We start from the raw sequence: 24897 nt of genomic DNA, 5'->3' as shown, positions 1-24897 counted from the left end.
GTACTCTTCACGTGTCTTTAACCCGTGGGTGAGTTTTGTAGAAGAAGCCTTCAGTTGTAGTTCGGGATTTAAGGCCAATTGAAGGATAGCTGTGGTGGAGACGTGGGTGGAGGTGGGGAGCAAGCTTGCACGAGAAGTTCTGTAGAATTCTTAGACTCAGAAAAGCACAGTTTAAAAACTGTCTTTACTTCAAGAAAGAGCAGAATTTGAGAAGGATCTCGTGGGTAAAAGTCTGCTCTACGAGGGAGACAGACTGAAGTGGGACAGATCTGAAATCTAATGGTCACGCAGTGTGGAGAGATGGACCGTGAACTTGTCTTCCGAATCGTCAATACCAGATGAAGGCAACTAAGAGCCACTAAGAGGGGCACCACTTAGAGCTTAAGAGAGGAGACTGTGTAAACGAGCAAACTGATTCACTCTCTGGACGAAGCAATGTATGGAGCCAGTACCAAAGAGAGTGTAATGAAAATACAAATTACACAACTATTTAAGTAATTGAGTGGATAACTAGGCCACAATGTGTCAATGCGGGAAATCAAAGTACTTCGAGAAACACTGATGGCAAGGAAGAGATCTTTGACTCATTTATTGCAGATGGAACTGAGCCAGATGAGTTATGGCGATTTTAATGTAACCAGTATTGTAAACTAAAATGTATGCTTACTGTACACTATATGCTTGATTTTTATAGTTAAAATTCTAAAAGTAGTCGGTCACTGGTGGATAATATTGTCTGCATGTTGTTGAAGCTTGGAAATATAACTTGATTGATCACCAGAGCTAACCTGTCCTTGGGAAATTAAAATGGATATTTAAATTCTGTAATACTTAGAAAGTATAGCACATAAACTTGGGTATTGAAATAGCAGCTATATTAGTGTGTGATTTACCGAAATGCTAGATTAATTTACATTTGTGAATGCCATCGTGCGCACTAAGCAGTGGCACCTTTGGGGGTTATTTAGTAATTGGAAGCTAATGGGGTGGAAGTTCTTGGGTGGCTGCTACTTTGGGTGCATTCTTCTTAGAATTTTCACGCATTAGACCTCAGAGCCTACACACACGTGTATTTAAAACTTTTTTCACTCTATTTTTTCTCAAGTGTCTTTTTTTAGGTGATGAACTTAATTAACATCTGGTTGCATATTTTCAGGGTCCAGAGTGCCCACCGTCACGTGATGTAGTTGCGTGGTGTTTGAGTCAAAATGGCACGGACAAACTGCTTGCCAAGGAGAGAAAACAGACCAATCCTGAAGCTTTAAAAGGCTTTTTAAGAACATAGCAGCATGCAGATGGTTTAAAGTTGGGATAAAATTTTTTTAAATAGGCTACCAATATACTTTCAATTTTGAAAAAGTGTCTGTTAATTTGAAGGGTTGTTTAAATCCTTTTTAATTTTTTTGATTTTTAAAGATTTTATTTATTTCTTTTTTAGAGATGGGGGAAGGGAGGGAGCAAAAGAGCAAGAGAACATGAATGAAAGAGAGAAAAATGATTGGTTGCTTCTTGTGTGTACCCTGGCTGGGGCCAGAACCTTCAACCCAGGCCTCTGCCCTGACCGGGAATTGAACAAGCAACCATTGGCTTTGCTGGGTGATGTCCAACCGACTGACGCCACACTGGTCAGGGCCAAAGGTGTTTTTAGTTAACTACAGTTAACTCTAAACTTGGTCTTTTAAGCCCAAAGAAAGTGTTTGTAATCCTCTAAGTTCTGAACCCAGCTTGCTTACGTATTTTCAGATAGGTATATTTAAATGTAATTTTACATATATTCTGTCTTTATGTGTTATTGTTAATTATAACTTTTTTCTTGCTTATGGAGGTAATTTATATTAATTTGGGGAAATTTAGAAGTATAGGAGTACAAGAATTAGTGTAATCCTACTGCCCATAAAAAAACCTGTTCTAATTTTACTCTGTTGCTTTTGTGTCTTTTGGTCACACATACATACATGCACATGTGTGCACACACACATAGGCATGTGTATGGGCACATAAACACACACACATTTTAAAACAGAATTGGAAAATTAGAATTATAGTTTTTCTTGTACTTGTAATTTCTCACATTATATTATTTGCAAACATGATTTAAAGATTGGGTAGATTTTATTTTTCATTACATTGGTTATAGGTTAGGGTTGTCTTGAAAAACAGAACAAAAGGGTGTATGTGTGGGAGGGGAGAGAGGTGAGGCCCACTCACATTGTGGAGGGTAATCTGCTTTACTTAAAGTCTACTGATTTAAATACTAATCTCATCAGAAATACCTTCTCAGAAATAACTGGAATAACGTTTAGCCAATTTGACACATAAAATTTACCATCACAATTGGTATACCATAATTCTGGGTTCTGTTCTCTGATTTGGAAAGATTTTCTAGGTTTTAACAATTATAACATTAAATGCAGTTAATCACCCTTGTACATAAAACTTCTTTGTTTAGTGTATGAGTGCCTGGAACTTTATATACAAAACAAAGTCCCTATTTTTATGAAGCCTAAATTCTGTGAAGAAAAATAGATAAAAGACAGATATGTTAATGAAGCTTCGCCTGGTGTTCGTAAGTGCTGTGACGAAAGATGAGGGGGTGATGGAGGAGGGGGATGCGGCGTGCTGTGTTACGTAAGGTGGTTACGGAAAGCCCTGTGAGTTTCTAGTTAAGCAGAGACTTAGTGAACAGAGTGGGAAGCCATGCAGGTATTGGGTAGAAGGCATTCTGGGTAGAGGGACGAACAACTGGCAGGCCCTTAGGTAGGAACATGCCTGACTGGTTGAGAACAGCAAAGTGGCCGGTTGGCCTGTTGGAGTGGAAGGAGAGCTGGCCTGGGAGTGTTACAGGTGTGAGCTGATGAGACAGGAGGCTGTGGGCAGAAAGTGGGGTGCTTGTGTAGTTACCAGTCACCACAGAGTCCAGGGGTGGGTAAGTGAAGTGGGCGTGGAGGGGAAAACCTGCATCTCCATCTCTCTGTCTGATCATTTCTGCCTTTCCGCATTGTGGCTGTGTTTGAGAGATGCCTAGACTGGCACACACCTTCCACAGCAGGTTCACTTCGGTCTTCAGCTCCCTGAAGTCGGTGATGAGCTGGAAGAGCGACCTAAAGAGCAGTCAAACGCTCATCTCTTAGTGTCCTGGGGCTTCCTTGTCCCGTGTCAGGTCCTGTCCGCCCTCTGTAAAGGACTGCTTTGTACTCCAGTGCCGGGAAATTCGCCTCTCGATTTGAAAGGAGCTTGTTACTTTTTATGTGTAGGGCCTTTACTTTAACTTGCTGGGGGTCTGTGGGCATTTAGTTCTTTGACTCAATTCCTCCCTTGCAATAGTAGTAAAAACGTAACCTCTTTTATAGGAGTGTTCTTTGAATATTTTGAAGCCATCTGTGGTTTTTTGAGGTTTTGAGGGTTCCATGGTCTTAAATTGACTCCTAGGAAAGCTGTGTTTATATAAATATATGTGTCTCTTTCTTGCGACTCAGAGTAGTCTATAAATTTCAGGATGCAGCTGAGGATTGCATATTCTAACATCTGCTGTCATCAGAAGCTATTTCATGATCTCCCCCAGGGGGTGAGGCCAGATTTCGGAACACTTTACTTTTTCCAAATATATTTGCTGAGTAATGGGTTTGGTTCTTCTTGGAACTTATAAACTTACCTCATGGAATGGAAAAAGAAGTTTTTGCCAAAATTTGGAACATATACTTGACTTTGTAACTCTACCCAGCCAAACCATGTTCAGATGTCTGTACATAATGTGCTAATCATGGGCCCATTCTGCTGTGGCGTGGTTTCAGTTGGTGATGTTAGCCTGCCCTGTGCCTGGGCGAGGGAGGTACTTCCCTTTGCACTGAAGCCCTAAATTACCGGGTTGAAGAAAATGTCGATCTGATATATTCGGCAAATTACTATATTGCTTCTGGAGGTATAAATCTCCTTATGTTTTAATACTATTTTAGTTTTATTTTATTGGCATCTTATAGTTAGCATTTAAGTTTTTATGATGTAAAGATTATTTTATGAAAATTTAGTTTATAGGAATTTATTTGCATTTTAGTTTTCACTGTGTATTGACTTTTATGAAATCTCTTAAAGAATTTTAAAGATTTGAGTATGAATTTATAAAGTATTATAAAAAGTCTGTTAATACCTTATAAAATTTTCAAAATTCCAATAAATACATACTCTAAGATCTCTGTTAGGGATTTACTAAGTGTTTATATCTTCTTATTTGACTCAGTAATTACAGAAAAATTAACTGCCATTTTTATCAAGGAAATTCTGTACCTTTTTCTTACCTCACATTATCTTCCCTTATTTTATTGCTTCTGATTTTCTATTGTTTTGTTTAGAAAACAGCAAGGCTCGAAGTAATGATTTTGCTGAAAAGAATGGACTTCAGAAATATGAATATGTCTTACACCCAAGAACTACAGGCTTTACTTTTGTAGTAGATCGTCTAAGAGAAGGTAAGCACCCATTTCAAAGTGTACTTTTTTATATAAGTGGCAAAAATTGCTAAACTATACACACACACACACACACCTTTAGAACATACAAAGCACTTTTTTTTGAATAGACAAAATGATGTATACAGTTAAACAATCATTCCATTTTTAGATGTTTCTCAAAGCAGCAAAATTATCCTGAAAATATCTTATTAATTCTACTCAAATCCTTTATAGCTTAAAAATAGTTTTGCACTTATTGTTCTAGTCACTCCAACAAATGATTCTGGTTGGTAGGAAGGCAGTAATGTCGCTTTCGTTTCATAGTTAAGTGGAACTGCCAGCTGGGTGGTTAGTACATGTTTGTAGGTCGGGGACAGAACCCTGTTCTCCTCCGAGTCTGGGTCTCAAACTGTCACCTGCCTCACACTCGCTCCTTCTAGAGCTTTGTCTGTTGAAGAGTCTGTGGGGACGAGGTGGTTCCGCTGACGGTATCACACTCACTGCCCACCGAAATGTTTACGTCTTGCTATTTTCATTTGATATTTTTAAATGTAAGATAGTTTTACATTGTATTATCGCTGCAGATTTAGATGAGTATGTATTCATACACACATATATACAAATACATAGCACATACATCACCATATTTGAAGAGGAAATATGTTCAAGTGTTATTAATATTACAAGAGAAATTCAAAGCCCAAAGTCACCTAGCAGAAGAATAATCTGGTGACATCTGTGATGAATTATCACCTTCATTTGGTGTAAATGCTTCTTTGCCACAAAGCTGCTCATTCCTAACATTAGAGGCCTGGAAACATGATGTAAGTATAAAGTTCTTTCTTCTTTCTCTAAATGGCATTACTGTTTCATTAGGGCTTAATGTGCTTTAAGATACTTAGTACATTATAACCTTAGTTAATGAACCTTGCCAAGATGAAGCGTTGTTATAACTAAGTACCCACGATTTTAGAGAAATACACAGTCAGTCCAAAATTACATTACAAGCTGAGAATGTCGTCCCTGTTCGCACGGCTGGCTGGCTTTTGGAATTCTGTGTTGGTAATGAGTACGAAATGGACTTGGCGGTTGCATGTGTGTGACAAGTGAGTGCCCACCCGCCCGTGGAAGCCCACGGCGAGTGCAGTGCTCTGTGCCCAGGACAGGCGTGGGAGGCACGAAGTCGTTAAAGCTGCGAGGCTTCTTATTTCTCACTGTGGCACCGCTTACGGTGGCTTCCCATTCAGAATTTCCCTTCTCATTTAGCAGTGTTTTTTTTTTAAATTTCCTTACATCATCTTAATACTTTATAGCATTTCATGGTTTTATTAAAGGTATTTCTGACATTGGGGAACACATCTATCTACTGCATTTCTCTGTTAACACAAGTATGCTGTTGGAACACATCCTTTGCCAATAAAAATCTTTCTAGATGTAGGCGGGATAATTGAGAGATCATTTTATAGTGGATAAGGATATATCTGTAGTTCTGAAATCTGGAGAATATTTTAGTAGCAAAGCGATTTGTCACTTGGGAGAATGTGAATTACGTAGTCATCGCTCAGAATACTAGTGGACAAACACAGTATGCAGTTTTTCCGGCTGGAACTGGCATATCTGCCCCCCCCCCCCCCCCCCTTATATCAGTAAAAAGAGGAACACAGATGACTCTATTTACTTTAGTTAGAAAAGCATAACGGGGCCTCAATACTATAATAGGCGTAAGAGATATGGTGATGATGACTATTATGGGAACAGCAGTTAACATTTATTATTTGCTAAATACCAGGCATTATGCTAAATGTTCTGTCAGTCCTCACAACAATCCTATGTGATAGTTCCTACTATTAATATTTAACTTGTAGAGCAAAACTGAAGCAAAAATTGAGGTGAAGCAGCTTGTTGAAGTTATTAGAATATAATTTGCCTGACTGAATAGCCGTTTTCTTTTTACTGGATGGAACTCAGTGCCTTTTATATCTGTAGTATGATTTTAGTTAATAGAGTACCTTTGCAATAATAGTGATATGGATGGTTTTCTTTGGGAAAGATTTTTTGAAAATTAAAAAAGATGCTGGTCACAGGCAGGTGGTTCTGAAGCTGCCTGAGGTGGGTGGCGAGGGGAACAGGCGTGGCCCAGGGAGGCATCAGGCCGAGAGCGGAGGGCGGCTGTGCTTTAGGCGGGTTTGGGGGTGGGGGGATGTCAGGTGAACGGAAGAACAAATTTCATCGAGACTCAGGGGTGCAGAGGGTCCTAAGAGGTCACCCAGGCCAGAGTACCCTTTGGGAAAAGAGGGCCCAGCACAACTTCCTGATCTTTAGGCCCCTGAGATCTGCTTTTGACAATCAATTTGAAATGGAATGATACACCTGAAACCTTTAATTTTATTCACCAATGTCACCCCAATCCATTCAATAAACATTTTTTTAAAAAGAAGAAGCTTGCTGTTAAAACGAATGACTATTAGAAATAAATATACTTAATGGAACCCTGGAGACCACATCCTAAAACCAATTATCATTAAATAACATTTTTACTGCCCACACATGTAACCGAATTCAGTGGTGCTGACATCGGATAGAACAAATGGGAAAATGAGAAATTTATGACATCAAGAAGTTAAGGATAAAAGGTCTTACTAGGAAGGATTGAATAAGAAAAAACAAAACAAAGAAAGTAGCTTCTGTTCCTCTATTTCGAATGCATTTTATTGAGATGAAGAACATTTGGAAAATACACACCCTGAAATAGAAAACCCTTCATAACCATATAGATAAGTTGTTCTTGGAGTAATAACTGCAAAGAGTATATACCCCACCCCAGCCAAGTGCCTTGATTCCCATCACCAGTGTGCTTGCTTGATGCTCTCACTAGGTCATAACCACCCTAAGGTTGTACAACGCCCTGCACATAACAGAGAATCAGCGTCCGTTGAGTTGAATATCATTCTCTTTTATCTGAAAAGTGAGACGAGCGCAGTGTCCTAGACCCACATCGGTCGTGGATGTGGGTCTATGTACCTCAAGTCACAGGGCATTTCAATGTGTGATTGTATCATGTTTTTTCAGTAGTAGATTAACCCAAACCCAAAAGGAAGTTGCTAAGTTAAAGAGACTTTTTGTTGTTTATTATACATTTAATAATAAACTTTTAACTTATTGCAGCAAAAATTTGTTATATTTATTTCACCTCTGGTGCATCATAATTTTTTAACAATCGTTTTATTCTTCTTTCATTTTATAGAAATAATGATTTGGTCCAACCATTAATTTGGTTTGCTGTTTTGTAAGCTGATTAATTTAACCATGCAATAATTACTTTCACCATGAGGCGGCACAAGTGTGCACATTTGAAACAGGTTGAAATGAGGTTCAAGTAGTTGGGGGTAAAGATGAAACACATTGTATTTGTTTGAAGGTATGTCTTGTTTAAGATTGACCTTGTCCTCAAGAACTTTACCATCTTCCTGGATTGATAATAACACACATGGGAAAAATCTGAAGACTAATGTAAGACAATATAATTACATATGGTATATGTAACATACAGACATGATGCTGAGCAGTTACAGGCATGTTCAGTGGAGAGAGAAGACAATATAATTACACACTAACATGTGGGATATGTAACATACGGACTTGATGCTGAGCAGTTACAGGCATGTTCAGTGGAGAGAGATCAGATCATGTTGAACCACTCGGGTAAGGCTTTCTCAAGCTGAGTTTTCCTTAGACCTCAGAGACCATGTGACTGGATAGGCCGGAAAAACAAGCAAGGCCGAGGGCAGCAAAGGAGAGTTTAAGAAGGGGCACAGAATTTGGGCCCGAGTGGAGCTGAGCAGTCGGCCGGGCAGAACCGATCTCGCTGAGCTGAAGGCTCGTGGTGTAGAGTAACATACAACATTCAGAAAGGTTGTGTGGGGCCACATTGTTGGAGAAACTTCATTCCTCTCCCCAAATAGTCATGTTTTTCGTTTCTCCATTTCCAGATCAAGCCACTCAAGCAAGTCAGCTCATGTGTTAAGACTAAAACATCATGTGCATCTATTTATGGGTTTGGGGTTTGAAAGAAATAAAACGGTTTTAAATTTAAAGTAGAACAGTCCATATTTCAATCCATATTTAGTTCATATGCCTAAATTCTAACTATGAAGGCATGAAGGATACTGTCTTTCCACTAATCTGGGTGATAGAGGGTCAACCACTAACAGAAAAATAGATTCCCGCTAGGTAATTTGGGTGAGCACATCGGATTGAGATTCTTCAGTCTGTATCAAGGGAGAAAGGATTGCTGACTTAACACCCAGATTGCAGACACAGTATCTGATCGTGCTGTCTCTGGCGCCCTCATTTTGGTCGACAGTGGTTCTCATCTGCTCTGAAAAAGCTGGCGGGGCCTAAGAAGGAAACGCAGGGCGCTGCTGATAGACAGCTCGGTCTTCGGCAGCATGGCTAGACCTTAATTTCTTGAACTTTTTGCTTTGTACACAAGTACCTCCTGATAACTCAGTCTGTCTCCTGCCTACGGTGGCTACATGGGGTGGGAAGTGAAGCTGGCCAGCAGCCACCACTCTCCGTGGCTCTCTGCCCGTGTCTCAGCTGCCGAGCCTCCCCCAGGATTGCATTTCCGTGATCCTCTTGGACAGCCAGCTTGTTCTAGGAGGCAGGGCCGAAAGGCAGACAAACTATTGAGTTATTGAGTGCACTAAATGCCGTGTACTCTGACCTTTTCATGATTTTTTATTGCTAGAAACTATTTGTGAAATAGGATGAGACCTTTCCTTTATGTTAAGAAATGCAATTGTACAGTAGATCTTTGACATTTACTAGAATATTTTGAATATTTTCTGAGACCTTTCACATTTCCCCAAATTTGCAGATACATCTGCTGCATAGTGGTAATGGCCTCTTTTGAGGCCATTTTACAAAGAGTGGTGCTTTTCTCTGTTTCTGGTGGTGAGCAGAATACAGCCAAACCTAAATGAACTTTGGGTACTGATTAGTGGGAAGGCATGTGGATGGACTAAGGGACTTGGTCCTCGGCAGCGTGAAGCAGAGGTGATTCAGAGATGCTTCAGCAGGGTTATGCATGACCACGTGTCACAGACCTTCGGAGTCACTTGTTCCGAGTGTTCGAATGCTGTGGTGCTGTTCTGGACCATAAATGGCATTTGCATTGTTTTATTTTTCGTTTCAGTTCGTTCTCCACCCACCTTCTCTCAGCAAAAAGTCTGAGATACCCAGGACAGATCTTGTCATTGTTTAATCAAAAAAGCCGTGACAGCCTTACGAAAAAGTGATAGAAGCCCTATGTTCTGTACACAAAACCAACCATCTAACATTTACCAAGTTGTTCCGTGTGCCAGGCATGGAGTTGTTGTTCTCATGCTTCTCCGCTGCCCACACAGTCGACTTACCCAGGAAACCTAAACACTGACACTCAGGATCGGTCTCAGACCTGCTGAGTCACACTTGGGTGGCAGGGTCCTGGGTTCACAGCCACCATACAGACCACCTAGTTCTCGGCACAGTGCTAGGCACTGTTTTGCGCCTTGTTGCACTGAGGAGACCGACTCACTTCAGCAGCTGGCCCAGGGTCACACAGCTGCTGAGTAGAGGCATCATGCCTTGAACTCAGGTCTGTCGGATGGCAAAGCCCACGGTTTTTCACACTCTGTAATGAGTTAACAGGCTTTCTATCTCAAATGCTCCAGGAATGTCATCTGTGTAGGGTTTTTCTCTCTCTCTGCAAGACTTCTCCCTGGTGTCCTTGGCTGTACTGTACATTCTGTTTAAATGGAAAATTACATCAAGGATATCCTTTTGTAAGCATCTCTTATTTTTCTGGATCCTGTATTTTCCAGCTTCTCCTCCATTTCTCTAATCCTTAAAACAAAATCTAAGAAAAACAAACATGATGCTCAGACTGGCTATCCTTCCAAATTTTGGTTATATTTTCCCCCCACCACCTCTCAGAAAAAAATAGCCTGACAACTTGATTTTCTTACATGAGTTCGCTTCCTACAAAAAGGCATATTTAATCTTTATTATAAAAACGACATATTTATTGTAAAAAATTGGAAAATTAATTACGAAGAAAAAAGACATTTATAGCCTTGTCAGTCACTTCTTAGAAAAATCCAGTGCCTGCCTTTGACATAGAGTCTTCCTGTGTTTTTCCACATTTTTATACAGAACAAAATTAGGGTCCATTGTATGTTTTGTTTTATAAAGTTTTTCAGGGTTCACTAGAATGTACACATGTTCTCACACAACTTTGTAAGTGTGATGTTAATGTGTGCATGGTAGTCTGTCAGCTAGAGAGACCGCTGTTTATTTAACTCATTCTCTATTGTTCAAAACTAAAGTTATTTCCAGTTTTGCACCCTTATAAATAATACCAAAGTATGTGTGAATCTCTGTAATTGTTTCCTTAGGGTATAGTTCCAGGTCTGATTACTGAGCCGAAGGGTATGCTTTGTTAGTCTTGTGCTCTGTCCCATTTCATTTGGTCAACAAATTCTACTGATACCGCCTTGGAAGCCCCTCTCAGAGACGCCCCACCGTCCAGTGTGTCCACAGTGGCCCCGCAGGTGGGATCTCGTTACTTGTCACTCTTCCTGGCTTTTTGACTGGTCCGCCTCTGCTTTCCCCCTGGCTAATCCGTGTTGCACACAGTTGTCAGTCTTCGTGAAGTGCCACCCTAACGTCGTCTGGCCTGCTGAGATACTGGGGCACAGCCCATTCTCTTGAGTAGCAGAGGATTGAAGAAACGTAATTATATGCAATGTCGTAAGAGATCTGAGTAGCAAGTAACCCGAGGACATAAGGAAAGGTTAGTTCATCTTTGCCTAGGTTGACACTAAAGAGGCAGCATATAAGCAGAGAATTAGAGGAACAATTAGGTGTTTTCCAGGGAGGAAAGGCATTTAAATATTTGCATTACTTCCATATTCCTTGGTCAGGGCTTTGTAGAATGATGGTTTTGTCTGCTGTTTAAACTTTACCACTCAGAAGCCCCCCTTGGGCAGTGGGAGCCAGCCTATTTGAATTAATCGACTGTTCCTGACTGTGCCTTATGCTTTCTGAATTTTGCCTCTGGTTGTGTCTGTGAAGTCCCAAACCTGCAGTGCTTTGATGTTTTCTTTAAACTGCAAATACTGCTCTTCTTTTCGTGATCATCTTCTAAGAGGTCACCCCTCTCTCCCACAGCTGGCAGTCATCTGGACCAAAGATCCTTTTCTTCTCTAATAGGCCTTAGCAGAGTGGACCTTCGATTAATAGCTGTTTTAATACATGTTGCATTTTACCTCCTAACAGGACAGCAGTGGCCATGTCGCCTAGATCATGAAAGGCAAGGGTTTTATTTCTAAATCCAATGAATACCTTTCCATCCTTATCTTATTTTCCTCATAGCAACACCGGGTACTGTTGCTTCTTTTTGAAATAATACTCTCCCTGTAGCTTCTCATTTCCTCTCCCACTTCTCTGGTCACTTGTCAAGACTCTCGCAGGTTCTTACACCTGTCTGTCTCTTAAACACCTGGGTCCCTCCAAGGGCTCTCCTGGGTTCCCCTCACTCCACACCTTCCCCTTGAGCCATGTCATTCCGGTTGGTGGCTTAAATGACCATCCACCTGCTCATAACTCTGAAGTTTGGTCCTCAGTCCAAAGCCCTTGCTTAGTTTGGAGCCATAAATGTGACTGTTGCCACTTCAAGGCTGTGTAGGTACCTCAGCTTCAGGGTGTTCAAATGGAACTTGTCGTTCTGCCTTCTGCTTCTATAATCCCTGCACCATGGAGTGGTGGTGGCAGTGGGCATGGGGATATTAATTGAGTGTTCATTTACTGGTATTATTCTAAGAGGTTCACATGAATCAATTTACTTAATTCTTGGAGGAGGGATTATTACCATCTCCATTATATGCAGGAGGAAACTGAGGTATGAGGAATTTAACTAATAGTCCAAGATTCTCACCTTTTACTTATTTGTTTTAAAAAGATTTTATTTATTTATTTTTAGAGGGAGGGGAAAGGAGGGAGAGAAGCATCAGTGTGTGGTTGCCTCTCACGCACCCCAACTGGGGACCTGGCCCGAAACGCAGGCATGTGCCCTGACTGGGAATCAAACCAGTGACCCTTTGGTTCTTTGGCCAGCGCTCAATCCACTGAGCTACACCAGCCAGGGCAAGATTCTTGCCTTTTAAATGGCAGAGCTGGGAGTCTGGTTTTAGAGACTTGGTCTTAACCACTATGTTGTGTTAGTGTATCTTTAACTCAGTTGCTCCAGTCATGCACCTGGGAGTCATTCTTGCCTCGCCCTTCTCTGCCTTTCTCATATACACTGAAGTCCCAACCAAGGCCTTTGATGGTCTCTTCAGTATCTATCTCTTATATTAATCGTTTTCTTTTTATTCTGCCTGTCATAATATCTCCCTTGAATTCTCATACAGCTGCTTAGCTGGTCTTCCTAGTTCTGGTCTCTTAACCGGTACTTTGTGTACATTGTAGCTGGAACATCAGGCCTTTTTCTCAAGGTGGTTGGCAGTGCACTAAGGCACATACTTAGGTCCCGGAGTCAAAAGACCTGAGTTAGAAGCCTGGTTTCAGCAAGATTAGCAGGGTGCCTGATCAGATTACTTGCCATCAGCAAACCTCCATTTCATCACCTATTGAAGGGATAATAATAGAGCTTATTGCACATGGTTTTGTGGGACCCTTATGAGGACTTACCGCAGTCATGTCTGTAAAGCATTCAGTACAGTCCTGGAAAACAGCAGGCACTCAATAAATGTTTCAGGGCAAATCTGATTGGGTCAACTGCCTGCCGGCCGAACTCCCCAAGTTTCACAATACTCAAAGATTAAATCCACTTTCCTTAACATGATTCACCTGGTTCTCGATTTCCCCCCTGGCCTTACCACCTGCCTTCTTATTTGCACCCTGTGTCCCAGCCTCAGTGATCTGTCCTTTCCCAGAGTGCACAGTGCCCGAGCCTTCTCCGCCGGAGCATAGCCTCTCTCTCGCATGTACTCGCTCCGTCCCAGCTCAGGACACAGTTCATTCGGGAAGCCTTCCCAGCTATCTTAGACCCCCATGTCCTTGTGTGAATGCATCTCCTACTACACTTGCCCTATATAAATGCTTTTCCTACAGTATTATCTCTTGTTTAATTGTCTGTTTCCTCCACTCTCAGTTCCCAGAGCGGCAAGTCTGTCCCGTTGACAGGTTTTGTCCCCAGTCCTCAACACAGGCCTGGCGCATAATAAATGCCCTTTAAAGTTTGCGAACCGGTCAGCCATTTGGTTGATGTAATTTTATACTCCACTATGTCCCAATAAAGGTTGAAAGTTTGAATAAAGATTTAAACATGAACATGTATGCTATAGTAACAGCAGCACCATAACATAAGAAAGTTAGGTAAAATAAGGGTGTGGGGCTAGTACATAAAATATGTAAGGTTAGTATATGTGTTATAAGCTTAGTGTACATGTTATGAGGTTAATATGCAAAATATATGTGTCACAGGGTTCTATGTTCCTATAAAATATGGGTCCAGAAACTGGCCCTGAGCTTTTTGGCACCTTCGGTAGGGGGAAACTGAAGGGTATCTTTGACAAGGTCCATAAAATTAAAGCAAACCACATGCTTAGAGAGAGAGAGATGGCCCACAGTTCCTTGCACTGCACCGTCCTGGTTAGTATCCCCGCCCCCAGCACCTTCCATGACGTGTTCCACGTAGCCCCCAGGTTCCCGTCCACGTTGGTAATGGCAGAATGAGCAAAAGCAAGTGGTTCAGTAAAAGCGGCCTCCTAAGTAGCCCAGACATGTACAGTGTATGCACTTAAAGTGGCCCCATTCTACAGGTAATGGAGAGACTGCCTGGGTGAGAATCGGTTACTCTCCCTACAGGATGTTTGTCTCACAAGTTAAGTGCCAGGGACTTTACTGTAGGTGGAGCTGGGAGCAGGACTCCTTTGGGGGAGTCGAAGAGCCTAGTGTGATTGCACATATGAGTCGAAGGCTTCCTCACCTCTGACCGAGGTTGGCCAGTGCGGCCCTTAGAAAACGATTGGGCTGACGTGCCTTTGTGTGCCGCACGGTGCTTAGCAGACTGTGGCCTTGCACACAGCAGACCCTTGCCCCAGCTCCGTTCCTGTCGGTGCGGCCCTTCTGGTCTTGTTTCTTGTTGTGACTCCTCACCCTTCTTTCTTCAGTCCACTAGGTGGATATGCTTTCTCATGCTGTTTCTTTTTATAAACTGTTCCCAGTCTTCTGGCTAGATCCTGTTGGTCCTTCAAGACAGTTTCATGGCTTTTCCACTTAAAACAGCCTCCTGCCCTCTCCAGGTTACTGGGTTTCCTTCTTCTTTCTCATCATACTTTATGCATTTGTCTCAGTCACTTCTTTCACATACTTTTATAATCAGTGGTTTTTTGGTTGTCTCTCCCCTGGACTCAGAGCTCCGTTAGGGTGGCTACTGTGTCTTGTTTGTTTCTGTATCTGAGGCTCTAGTACGGTGTCATGAATATGTTGTTACTCGGTGCTTGGTGTGGGTCTGCACACACTTTGTAGATGACCTAGTCTCAGCATCTCACATGTATGTGCATATTGGTTAGTAAAGCCCCATCACCTCCAGCCTGGACATCAGACACTTGGCAGATGTAACTTGCTCAGACCCCTCTTCCTCCCAGACATTAGCCTTACGGCAGGGTCAGAGGGCCGCATAAGGCAGGTGCTCACGTGATCAAAAGTGGTGTCTTAAGACAGTCTCCTCTGTTTTGTTAACTACTGAAGGGCAAGGGGTGATTTTATTTTGTTTGTGTTTTAGATTATCTATACTATTGAGAGAGACATACAGAAACATGGTATTTGTAACGTAATTGAACAGGGTCTTGTTCTTTGACCATGTAAAAGTCAGTGTGGAGTTGTGGTTCTTAAATGTTTCCCTGGTTCGTTAATATTTCTACTTGGTGAGGTTTTTTTTTAAGAGTTTATTTATTTATTTATCTTTAGAGGGGAAGGAGAGAGGGAGAGAAACATCAATGTATGGTTGCCTTTCATGCATCCCCTCTGGGAGTTGGCCTGCAGGGAACCGGCCTGCAACCCAGGCATGTGCCCTGACTGGGAATCGAACTGCGATCCTCTGGTTCGCAGGCCCGCGCTCAATCCACTGAGCTACACCAGCCAGGGCCTCTACTTGGTGAGTTTTTGATTCTAAGATCGTGCTAATGAGACAGGAGTTGCAGCCTGTGCCCCTCTGGACCACTGCAGTGGGAGAAAGACCCTTTTCTGAAGCTGTCTACTTCTGTAGCCTCAGCCAGCTGGAATCAATGCGAGGGTGCAGGGGGGCCTGGGTGATGACGAGTGTGTGTCTTACGGCACCATTAATAAGAAAGTCTCAAACCCACATTCTCTTTTGGTTAGATTATCATTTTCATAGATGAGTGGACATATGTACATGCATTTTGCTCATTTCAAAGAGTTGTCTGCGCTTTAAAGTTGTTCTGGTATGTTTATATATTTTCTTTAGTAGCGTGCTGAAAAATGTTGATAACTGGCACAAAATATGTTTCTTTTAAAATCTCAGAATTGTAGAAGAAGCTTTGTAAGTAAAATGTGGAATTGCTTTTGAGTGATAGCCATCCGTAGCGTGTACACTGACTAGAAAGGCTATTACGTACATTCAACGTTCCGTCAGTTTTCCCTCTGAAGACGACGGCGAGAGGCGGGACAGCAGAGGGCGCCGGCAGCACCGCCAGTTCGGTCTGACTCGCGTCTCTGTGTCCTCGCCATGCTGCTTTGAAGCAAAATACAGGCGTTCCAGTGTGTGTGCAGAATGTACGTAACAATATACTCTAGCGTCCTGTTCATATGAAAATCGAAATTATTCTCACTGAATGTGAGACATTGGCCTGCATCTAAACCCCGTGGATCCTTGAATACAGATATTCATCTTAACAGGAACGTATGCTTGCCTTTGGGTTTTATCTAGTATACAATTTCATTGTGGATATATTGTGTTTCTTTTTTGGGTTTGTCCAAAAAAGCATTACCTTGTTTCTTCTTTATTCTGGGCATGTGTCCATTTCATTGTTTATAAAAGTTGTGCCTTTTCTCTTTTGGAATACCTTCTCTCTATTTTTTCCAGTTGCTGGGCCCTTTTTTATAAAAAAAAAAAAGAAAGAAATTGATACTTGTTTTATGTATCTCAAGGGTATCGTCAAAGTGATACTGACCTTGCCGGTGTGTGTGTGGGCGTGCAAACCAAGCGCCTGTGTCTTTACTTATTAAAAATATATTCTGGTCAAAAGTGAGTCCCATGAGAACATGAAACTAAATACAGAAATTGTTACTTCTTAGTGTTGAAAATTGTTTGAACAGTTTGTAAAATGAATTGTCTTCTCCATTTTGTTCTTCATAATTTTACATATATTACAAAATAAAATTATTACATGATTATGTGTATAGATAACAGCATTATATGTATGTTATAACATAGGTACCCTACACTCATGCTCTAATTGCTTACAGTGCCCAGACTCACTTTGCCATGGAATCTGGGCTGAGCAGAACAGGTCCTGGCAGTCGTCATAAGCTGGCTGCCCAGAGCTGCAGGGAGCACAGGGTGTTGACAGTGTGTTACTGACTTTCCAGTTCACCTGCTTTCTCCTAGTGAGGTTATGTGGGAGAAGAAAGCATACGTGTCTCCAGTGACTTCTACTCCCTGCCCCAAAGTATTACGTTTGCCCATGTAGAGCAATTCCGAGTGTCCTCTTGCGTGGTAAGACTGACTTGGAGAAGCTGTCAGAGGATGAGTAAACACACACCATGCCAATTTGAGTGTGTTTATTTTCTGACATTTGCAACTATGCAAATACTTTGCATTGTAGCTTAGACATCTTCTTCACAGGGAATGAAAATTGAAAGAGAAATTAAAGTAGTATAACCACAAACTCAAATTTATTTCTCAATCTTTGTTTTGTGAAGTACCTTTTCCAGTTAGAGTCTCATGTGAATGCAGTGAACTAACAGGAATGTACGATGCGTTGGATTATTTCCTTTGTAACATTTTACATGAAAAAACTTGCTGTCCTAAATCTGATGAGCATCATGTTTGTGTCTTTGTCTTTTTCACTCTGTTATTTGCATTGCATGTCTGCTTGTGGGGACCAAGATACTTTTCTAACAAGTACTTAAGTGCTGTTAAGTATACAGCTGTCTTGTGATTCCTTTTCATTATATGTAACGTTTTAAAAGACTATGGAACATGGAGATTTTTAAGCTGCCAGCCTTTGATAGTGTGAGGGTGCTACACAATTTCTTTGGTGGTAAATGTGAGAAATTTGTGTCAAGCGTTGTCTGCATTGTCATTGATTTTTGCAGGTTAATAGTTGCGTTCTTTGAAGTGATAGAGTTTATCTGTCAAAACCCTCCATTCTTTGGATTAATTTTGTGTTGTGTAAATGTAGTCTGAAAGTAGTTGGGGTTCCACCTAGAAACTTTGACAGGACTTTTGAGAGCATTTCGCCAAAGTTTAAAACTCCCGTATTCCTAGTTTATGTATGGTTTACATCCTCCCTGCCCCCTCCCAGATCTGAAGTGGCTTTAGCAGAAGATAAAGTAAGGAGAACGTGGCTCACAGTGCCAAGGTCAGGTACTAGGATGTGTGTAGGGCTTCCTACCCACACTAACAAAAGCTGCTGTAGTCATCTGTGAACCGTAGCAGTGACCTTCTTAGAGGTCAAGTTCTTCCTACATTTTACTCATTGCATTACGTTCTTGGTGATTTGCGCTGTAATGAGCTCAGTTACAGCAGAAGAAGAGTTAGTGCCTCTCCAAGGCACAGTCACTGCTGCTCTGGGGCAGCAGATCTGAGTACGGTTGACAGGCCTTGCTCACATCCAAACGACAAACTTCCGATTTTCACAGACTGCTTTTAGGTGTCATTCTTGTAAAAGAATGGCCACTTGGCCATGATACGCTTCCACTCAGGAGAGGAACTTGACACTGTTCGTTTGAATACATGGAGAGTAAAGGAAGTCCTCACTCAGCATTGTCACTAGACTCTTGGCAGTGTGGCAGAACGATATATGACAAACCAGTTTTACTGTGGGCCAACTGATACAAACAAGGCTTAAGTTCCAATAGGCTCTTCCCAGTGTCCTAACAAAACAACAAAATGACATCATTTGAAGACCTGCTGTACTCTGAACATTCCGTTCTGGGACACAAGACCTACTTTCATCTAGAACTGAATTTTAGGAACCACAGTAGGTTCCAAATAGTCAACCCAAACAGAGTTTTCACACGTTTTACCAATTAGATTTGTTAAAGAAGTTACATGTATATAACCTTTCTGATCAGTAAAAACATCATTAATGTTTTGGTTCCAATATTAGTGTCTTTAGTGATTCAGGTAGACTATAGCTACTTCTTTACAAAATCAGTCAGAATGAAGGCTTACATTTCAATACAGTTGCTCCTTGACTTCTGAGGGGTTATGTCCTGAAAAAACCACTGTGAGCTAAAAATACTGTTAAGTTGAAAATGCAGTTAATACACCACCCTGCTGAACACCAGAGTCTAGCCTGCCGTAGACATGCTCAGAACACTTAGATTAGCCGATCGTTGGGCAAAACCATCCACTACAAACCCTGTTTTAAGTGCTGCGTGTCCTGTGCAGTTCACTGTGTTACTTCTGCACCATAGTAAAGTCAAAGAACGCCGCACGTTGAAGCACTTAGGGGACGGACATTGGTCAGGATGGAGAGTGGGAAGACTTGGGTGGGGGGGGGGATGCCGACTTCTGCTTAGACCTCACAGACAGATGGAATTCACACTGAGGGAGACAGAGTTTGTCTCGTACATAGTATCACCAAAGTTGTGCCTGTGAAAGGTGTTGGCATTTAAAAATTCTAAAGAAAACATCACCTTTATAAATGCACATAATCTGAATCTTAGGGAAGGTCTGTGTTTTGTGGTTCATACTCTGCAGTCAAGGCGCGCGGGTGACCGGCGCAGAATGCAGGTTTACGGGGAGCCCAGGGCCACATCCTCATGGATCAAGTACCACAGAGACAGTGTACAAGTACGAGGTGGAGGAGGGTCGTAGCGAGCAGCAGGATAAGGGGGGGGCTGTGGGGAACTGAACCTTGAACTAGGTCTTGAAGAATAGTAGGATTTGATTTGGTTTGAAAGAAAATTGGACGAGTACAGTCAGCGTTGCGGACCCGCCAGTGGAGACCGCCCGAGTGGAACAGGTTCGCCTTTCTCAGTGGCAGCACCTGTGGGTCTCCGTGGCCGTTGTGAAGGTGGCGTTTATGAGTTTATGAGTTTATAAATACTCTAGGACTGCTGAGTGAATTGTTCTCTTTTTAGAATTCTGAGAGAGTTGATTGTCTTCCTAAGCAACTTAACTACTTTGTTCTCAGATAAAATAAGTTCTTCTGGCTTTATCATCATTACAGTCATCCCAAAATAGCCTTCTTTTGAGATTTCTGCATTAATTATGTTCAGGTCAAAGGAAGACAGTGAAGTAATTGCATCTCATGTTTTTTTATATGTCTTAATCCACAAGTGAGATATTTACAGACTGTATAATGGCATATAGTAGGAAAAAGTATGATTCATCCTAATTACAAAGCTTTTTCCTAGGAAGAAGCCCTTGGAAAAATGTCTTATTTCTGTTTTTAAAAATGGCTTTTGAGACTTAAAATTTTTTTTTAAATTTTTCTTTGTATGGCTGTAAATGATCATGATTTTATATTTGCAGATTTTGACTTGATGTGAATTGATCTCTTTCAGCAGTTATTGGCCTGTTTGCAAAGTCAGATACTCATGGGCTTTATAGGTGCATTTACTAAAACATCAGCGATGAATCTGAAATTCTAGGTGCCAGTGGAATCTTTGGACGTAATGTCTGAGAAGAGTCCGTGGGTACAGCAACTGGGGTGTGTTTGTTGATCTTGTAGAGAATAGGTGCACAGGAACAGGGGTGCTGGAAGCCATATTTGAGTGAAGACTGATGTACGTCGAGGTAGGAAGTGAGGACGGTCCCCGCAGGGAGTTTGCTGTTAAAGGGCAGGAGGGGACTGGAGGAGCCGCAGGAAGGAGCTGTCTCAGGGGGGATCAGGGAGGTGGGTATTTTTAAAGGCTCAGAAAACTCGATGGAGGACAAGCTAAGAGTGAAATGGATTAATGATGGAGCAGATTTTCTGAGAAACCAGGAGTGGATAGAAACAAGGGAAATTTCTCATTTTGTAAAGCAAGGCTGAAGAAATAAATGACACACTTCGGTTGGGGAGGAGGTATGTGAGAACGTGGAGGGTTATTTGATTGGAAGACTGTTCCCTCTGTGAGATCAGAGGTTACGTAACCGGATGATGTTGGTTGGGTGGGTGGAGGACAGGTTGATCCATGAGAGTTGGGAATAGTTGCTGTGGAAATGAGAAGAGGAAGCTGATGAAAAGCATTGCTGAGCTCTCTGACTCAGGCTCCGGGCCCAGGCTGACTTCCCACCAGCTGTCAGCGCCATCCAGAGCGGTGACTCACGTGGCCCGTGCTGACCCGCTCCTTTTCCCCCCTGAGGACACTCCCGCAACACCCGTTCCTTCTGCCTTTGACTGAACCTGCCTGGGCTCCTCTGCCCAGCTCAGGTGCATTACTCCTTGACCTGGTCAGATGGAAGTGCCATCAGGGCCCTCTCCAGTCTTCCACAGCAACTGAACCCCTCTTAAGAGTCACAGAATTTGCAAATATATTTTATCTTCCTTCCTAAATTATCATTTCCTTTGGAAATGATAATTTCCAAAGAAAAATGAATGTCAAAGAATCAGGGCTTTTTTAGTGTCTGTTTCTTTCCCTCTCTCTCTCTCTCTCTGCGTAGGGCAGTGCTGCTATAACGTTCAATAAATACTGAACAAATGACTTAATGAACAGAGCAAATCCACTGCTACCAAATTGTGTAAGAGAGCAGTGGACCTCTACAGGAAGGTACAGTTTGTCAGAATTTTTTATCAGGTCAATAATCCACAGGCATCCATTTAAAAATACTGTTTTGTGTACTTGTTGAACACCCCCTTCACAGTAGCAGTGAGTTATATTGTGTTTGTATATGGTTGGTGGCTCACGTTTTTTAGTATTGGGCGTATTTGCACTCTCCTAGGCATGAAGAGCTCACACTGAGCAGTCTCTGTCGTGTCCACCTTTTTCCATTACGCAGCTTTCATGTTGGCTTTTCTAATGGTGAGGACGCTGGTGCCAGGAACGTACCGCACACCCAAAGATTAGACTTCCTTTCTAAATCCCTTCTTAGTCGCTTCCTCAGTGACTCACTGTGCTGTGCCGAAGGAACCTCGCGTGCCAGCGTGACATCTTGGGCTGCTGGCCCTGCCGCGTTTGGCCAGGACAGGAAACTCACGATGGAAACAACTGGGAGGGGACAGTTACAGAAAATGGCAGTGTTCGGCCCAGGCAGATGCACCGGAGCACGCCGAGCATTCCTAGCTTGATGAGGCCTTGAGCCCCGTTGTCTGGGAGCTCATGACATTTCCATAACCTGAAGACTGCTGTTCTCTCTTGTAAAGGTCATCCTCTTTTATGTCACTTTAGAATTTCTCATAATTCAGATATGTGTTCTACTCACCATTTTTCTGCCCCAAGAACCAGTTCACTTCATGTGTATTCTAATTATTTCTCTTGGTGTTTTTATTGAAAGTGTTGGCCCACACAAATTTAAGATACAGCTGAACTAGCCAGCAGAAATAACTGCTTATTTATTGAGTATTAATTAGAAGGACATTATTATTATGGCTTTTTGTTAAAAAAAACTTAGCATTTAGATCTTAGTTTTGCATGACAGAACTGTATTTGCATTACTCAGTTGAGGAGTTAAACTGGAAGTTTCTCAGGCTTCCATACGCCTCCTTCGCCATTTTGGGTGTAGGAGATACAGACCGCAATCATCACTCAGCTCCACGTCTGTGAACTCCCAAGATCACGGGCACCGTTGCTTCACTGAAGCGCAGTCAGGCGTGGCTTTCTGCGTCTGCACGACGGTAGCGGCTTCACCCTGGACTTCCGTTGCCCCTTCCCAGGGCTTGGAGAGCACACCCTTGAATAGTTTCCTTGTGTCGGTGAGGCCGATCCATCCACTTATACCCAGGGAATCCTGCCTCAGCCCCAGCACAGGCTCTGGAAAGATGCTGAGGACAGATAAAACCCTTAAATTTTAAGTGTGTCTACTGAAGCTGTCCAGAGTGGGGCAGTGTGTTCTCGGTGGGAGGGAGTAACATGCAGAGAAAAGAAGAAAAAGTCTTGCCATGCAGGCTGCCATCATTTCCTGGGCAGTTTCTGCCTATGCTGTTAAGTTGCCACTCATTGCCTTTTTCACATTCCTCTGGCTTGGTGTGTATGTAAAACAGTTTCATAGGTAAAAAATCAAACCAAAACAGTGATAAAACCCTGAGTGTTTTTTCAAACAAAACCCCATGTATGTCGAGATAGTTGAAATGGGCAAACAGATGAGAGTAACTGCTGGTTGTGGCCGTTTCCTCCAGGAGGCTTCCCGCTGCTGTCCGCTCCAAGGAGACGCCGCTTCCCCTAAGTTCCGAGAGCAGCGTCCTGTGCTCCATCAGGGCACCTCCGTTTGTGCCGTCGCTGCCCACACAGACCTCCCTTTTCTACGCCACCGGCCTGTTGGCTTGTCTGCTCTCCCTTCTTCTCCAACTCTCAGTACATAGAGCCAAATGAGCTTTGTCCTAGCGATTGTTCTTGTTAGTTAGTCTGCATGGCCAGTTTATATATGGGATGGTTTTAGTAATATTAAAGTGGACTTCTTGGTGATTTTAGTGAATTCATTTACTGCTTTTTATAGTTTACAGATCCGTAGCATCTGGCCATACAAACCTTGACAGTATTTTGGAAGGTTCTCTGGATTTCTTGTACTTTTCTAGTTTACTGTCTGTAATTGGACAGTGACGTTTCCAAGTAGCAGACTTTGGTCACTGTTGCTGATTCAGCTTAGAAAAAAAAATCTTTCCAAGATGATAATTAGTCTGACTTTTTTCTATTTTGGGGTCATTCGACCTCTGTAATGATTACAATTCATTAGAACTGGCTGTATTCTGGACTCTCGTATAAAGGTCTTTTGACTTCAGTGGCATCCTTTGCTTCTCAAGCACATCGAGAAGCATCAGTGATCTTTCCAGCAGGTGTTATTTGGTACCCACGAACTGAGGGGTTGGGAAATGAAGAACCGACTGCTCTCCTGACTGAGGAACCAACATTGCTGTATTTATAAAACTCCAGGCTTCTTTAAAGGACACGAGTAGCAGAGTACCTTTGTAATAGCCAAGTTACAACATTTATAGAAGAAATATGTGGTAAGATAAGAAATAAGAAATCATTTCAGTCATCAGGGGATGGGTCATTTTTCAAACAACTGCCCCTCTGTTGACAATCCTGTCTGCCTTATTGTTTTTATTTTATTTTTTAAAGATTTTAATTATTGGTTTTTAGAGAGGGGAAGGGAGGAAGAGAAACATCAATGTGTGGTTGCCTCTCACGCACCCCCTTCTGAGGACCTGGTCCACAACCCAGGCATGTGCCCTGGCTGGGACTCAACCGGCGACCCTTTGATTTGCAGGCTGGCACTCAGTCCACTGAGCCACACCAGCCAGGACATTATTGCCTTCATTAAAACAATCATCTGCTCTCATGCTTCTTCCCTGTCGTCCTTAAATGAAAGCTATTTATTGTTACATCTTATTTACCTTTTGATCTTCTTAACTCACTTCTAACTTACGTACTTTGGAGTTGAAAAAGAATCCTGATTTGAGTATTTTGCATCTAACAACTGCACCTTCACTACTCTCAGATGTCAACCGACCCTCCTGTCCGTCTTTTGCCTCAGCCCTCATTTCACTGGACAGCGGAGACAGCCCTTGGCTCAGCCTCTCATTTCTGATGATGCATTTAGCCCAGTTCCGTGACCTCCCCATTACCCACACTGCTTGATATTTTGAATTTTGTCTTCTGCAGCTGATCTACCTGTTAAATATTAAATTTAAACATCTCATTCTCTGACCACAGTCTCTCATATTATAGCTGTTCTTTAGTCTCATTAAGATCTCTCTTGCCTTAATGCCTTTATTCTTTTTCTCCATTCATAATCAGCCTCCCGCCTTCCCTCTTTTCTCCCATCTCAGTTACGCTCTGAGGCCTGTCCTTTAAAACCACACTCTTGTCAGTATCCTGTCGCCCACACCTCGCCGAGGACTGGGTCTAGCCAGAGGCTGCCTTCCCTGCACTTGCACGGACTTTGAGCTCTGCTGGAGAAAATGCCCCCAACCATGCAGATCGCTGCCACAGTCAATTCTTGGTTGCTAAATTAGTTATCTAGGGCGTCTGGAACAAATTACCACAAAGTGGGGTGGCTTAAAGCAATAGA

The 24897-nt window shown here is 42.3% G+C and overlaps 1 protein-coding gene across 1 annotated transcript in view; it reads left to right on the top strand.

Moving 5' to 3' along the window:
- Positions 1–24897, top strand: part of LCLAT1 (lysocardiolipin acyltransferase 1) — a 150818-nt gene that overhangs the window by 89730 nt on the left and 36191 nt on the right. The window contains exon 5 of the mRNA XM_037066642.1: positions 4347–4463. Coding sequence (XP_036922537.1) covers positions 4347–4463 — 117 coding nt within the window. The remainder of the gene's footprint in view (positions 1–4346; positions 4464–24897) is intronic.

The sequence above is a fragment of the Sturnira hondurensis genome, unplaced genomic scaffold (genome assembly GCF_014824575.4).
Source record: "Sturnira hondurensis isolate 20B ecotype Veracruz unplaced genomic scaffold, ASM1482457v3 Scaffold0016663, whole genome shotgun sequence".
Taxonomy (NCBI): Eukaryota; Metazoa; Chordata; class Mammalia; order Chiroptera; family Phyllostomidae; genus Sturnira; species Sturnira hondurensis.
This window is presented reverse-complemented; position numbering and strand designations above follow the sequence as displayed.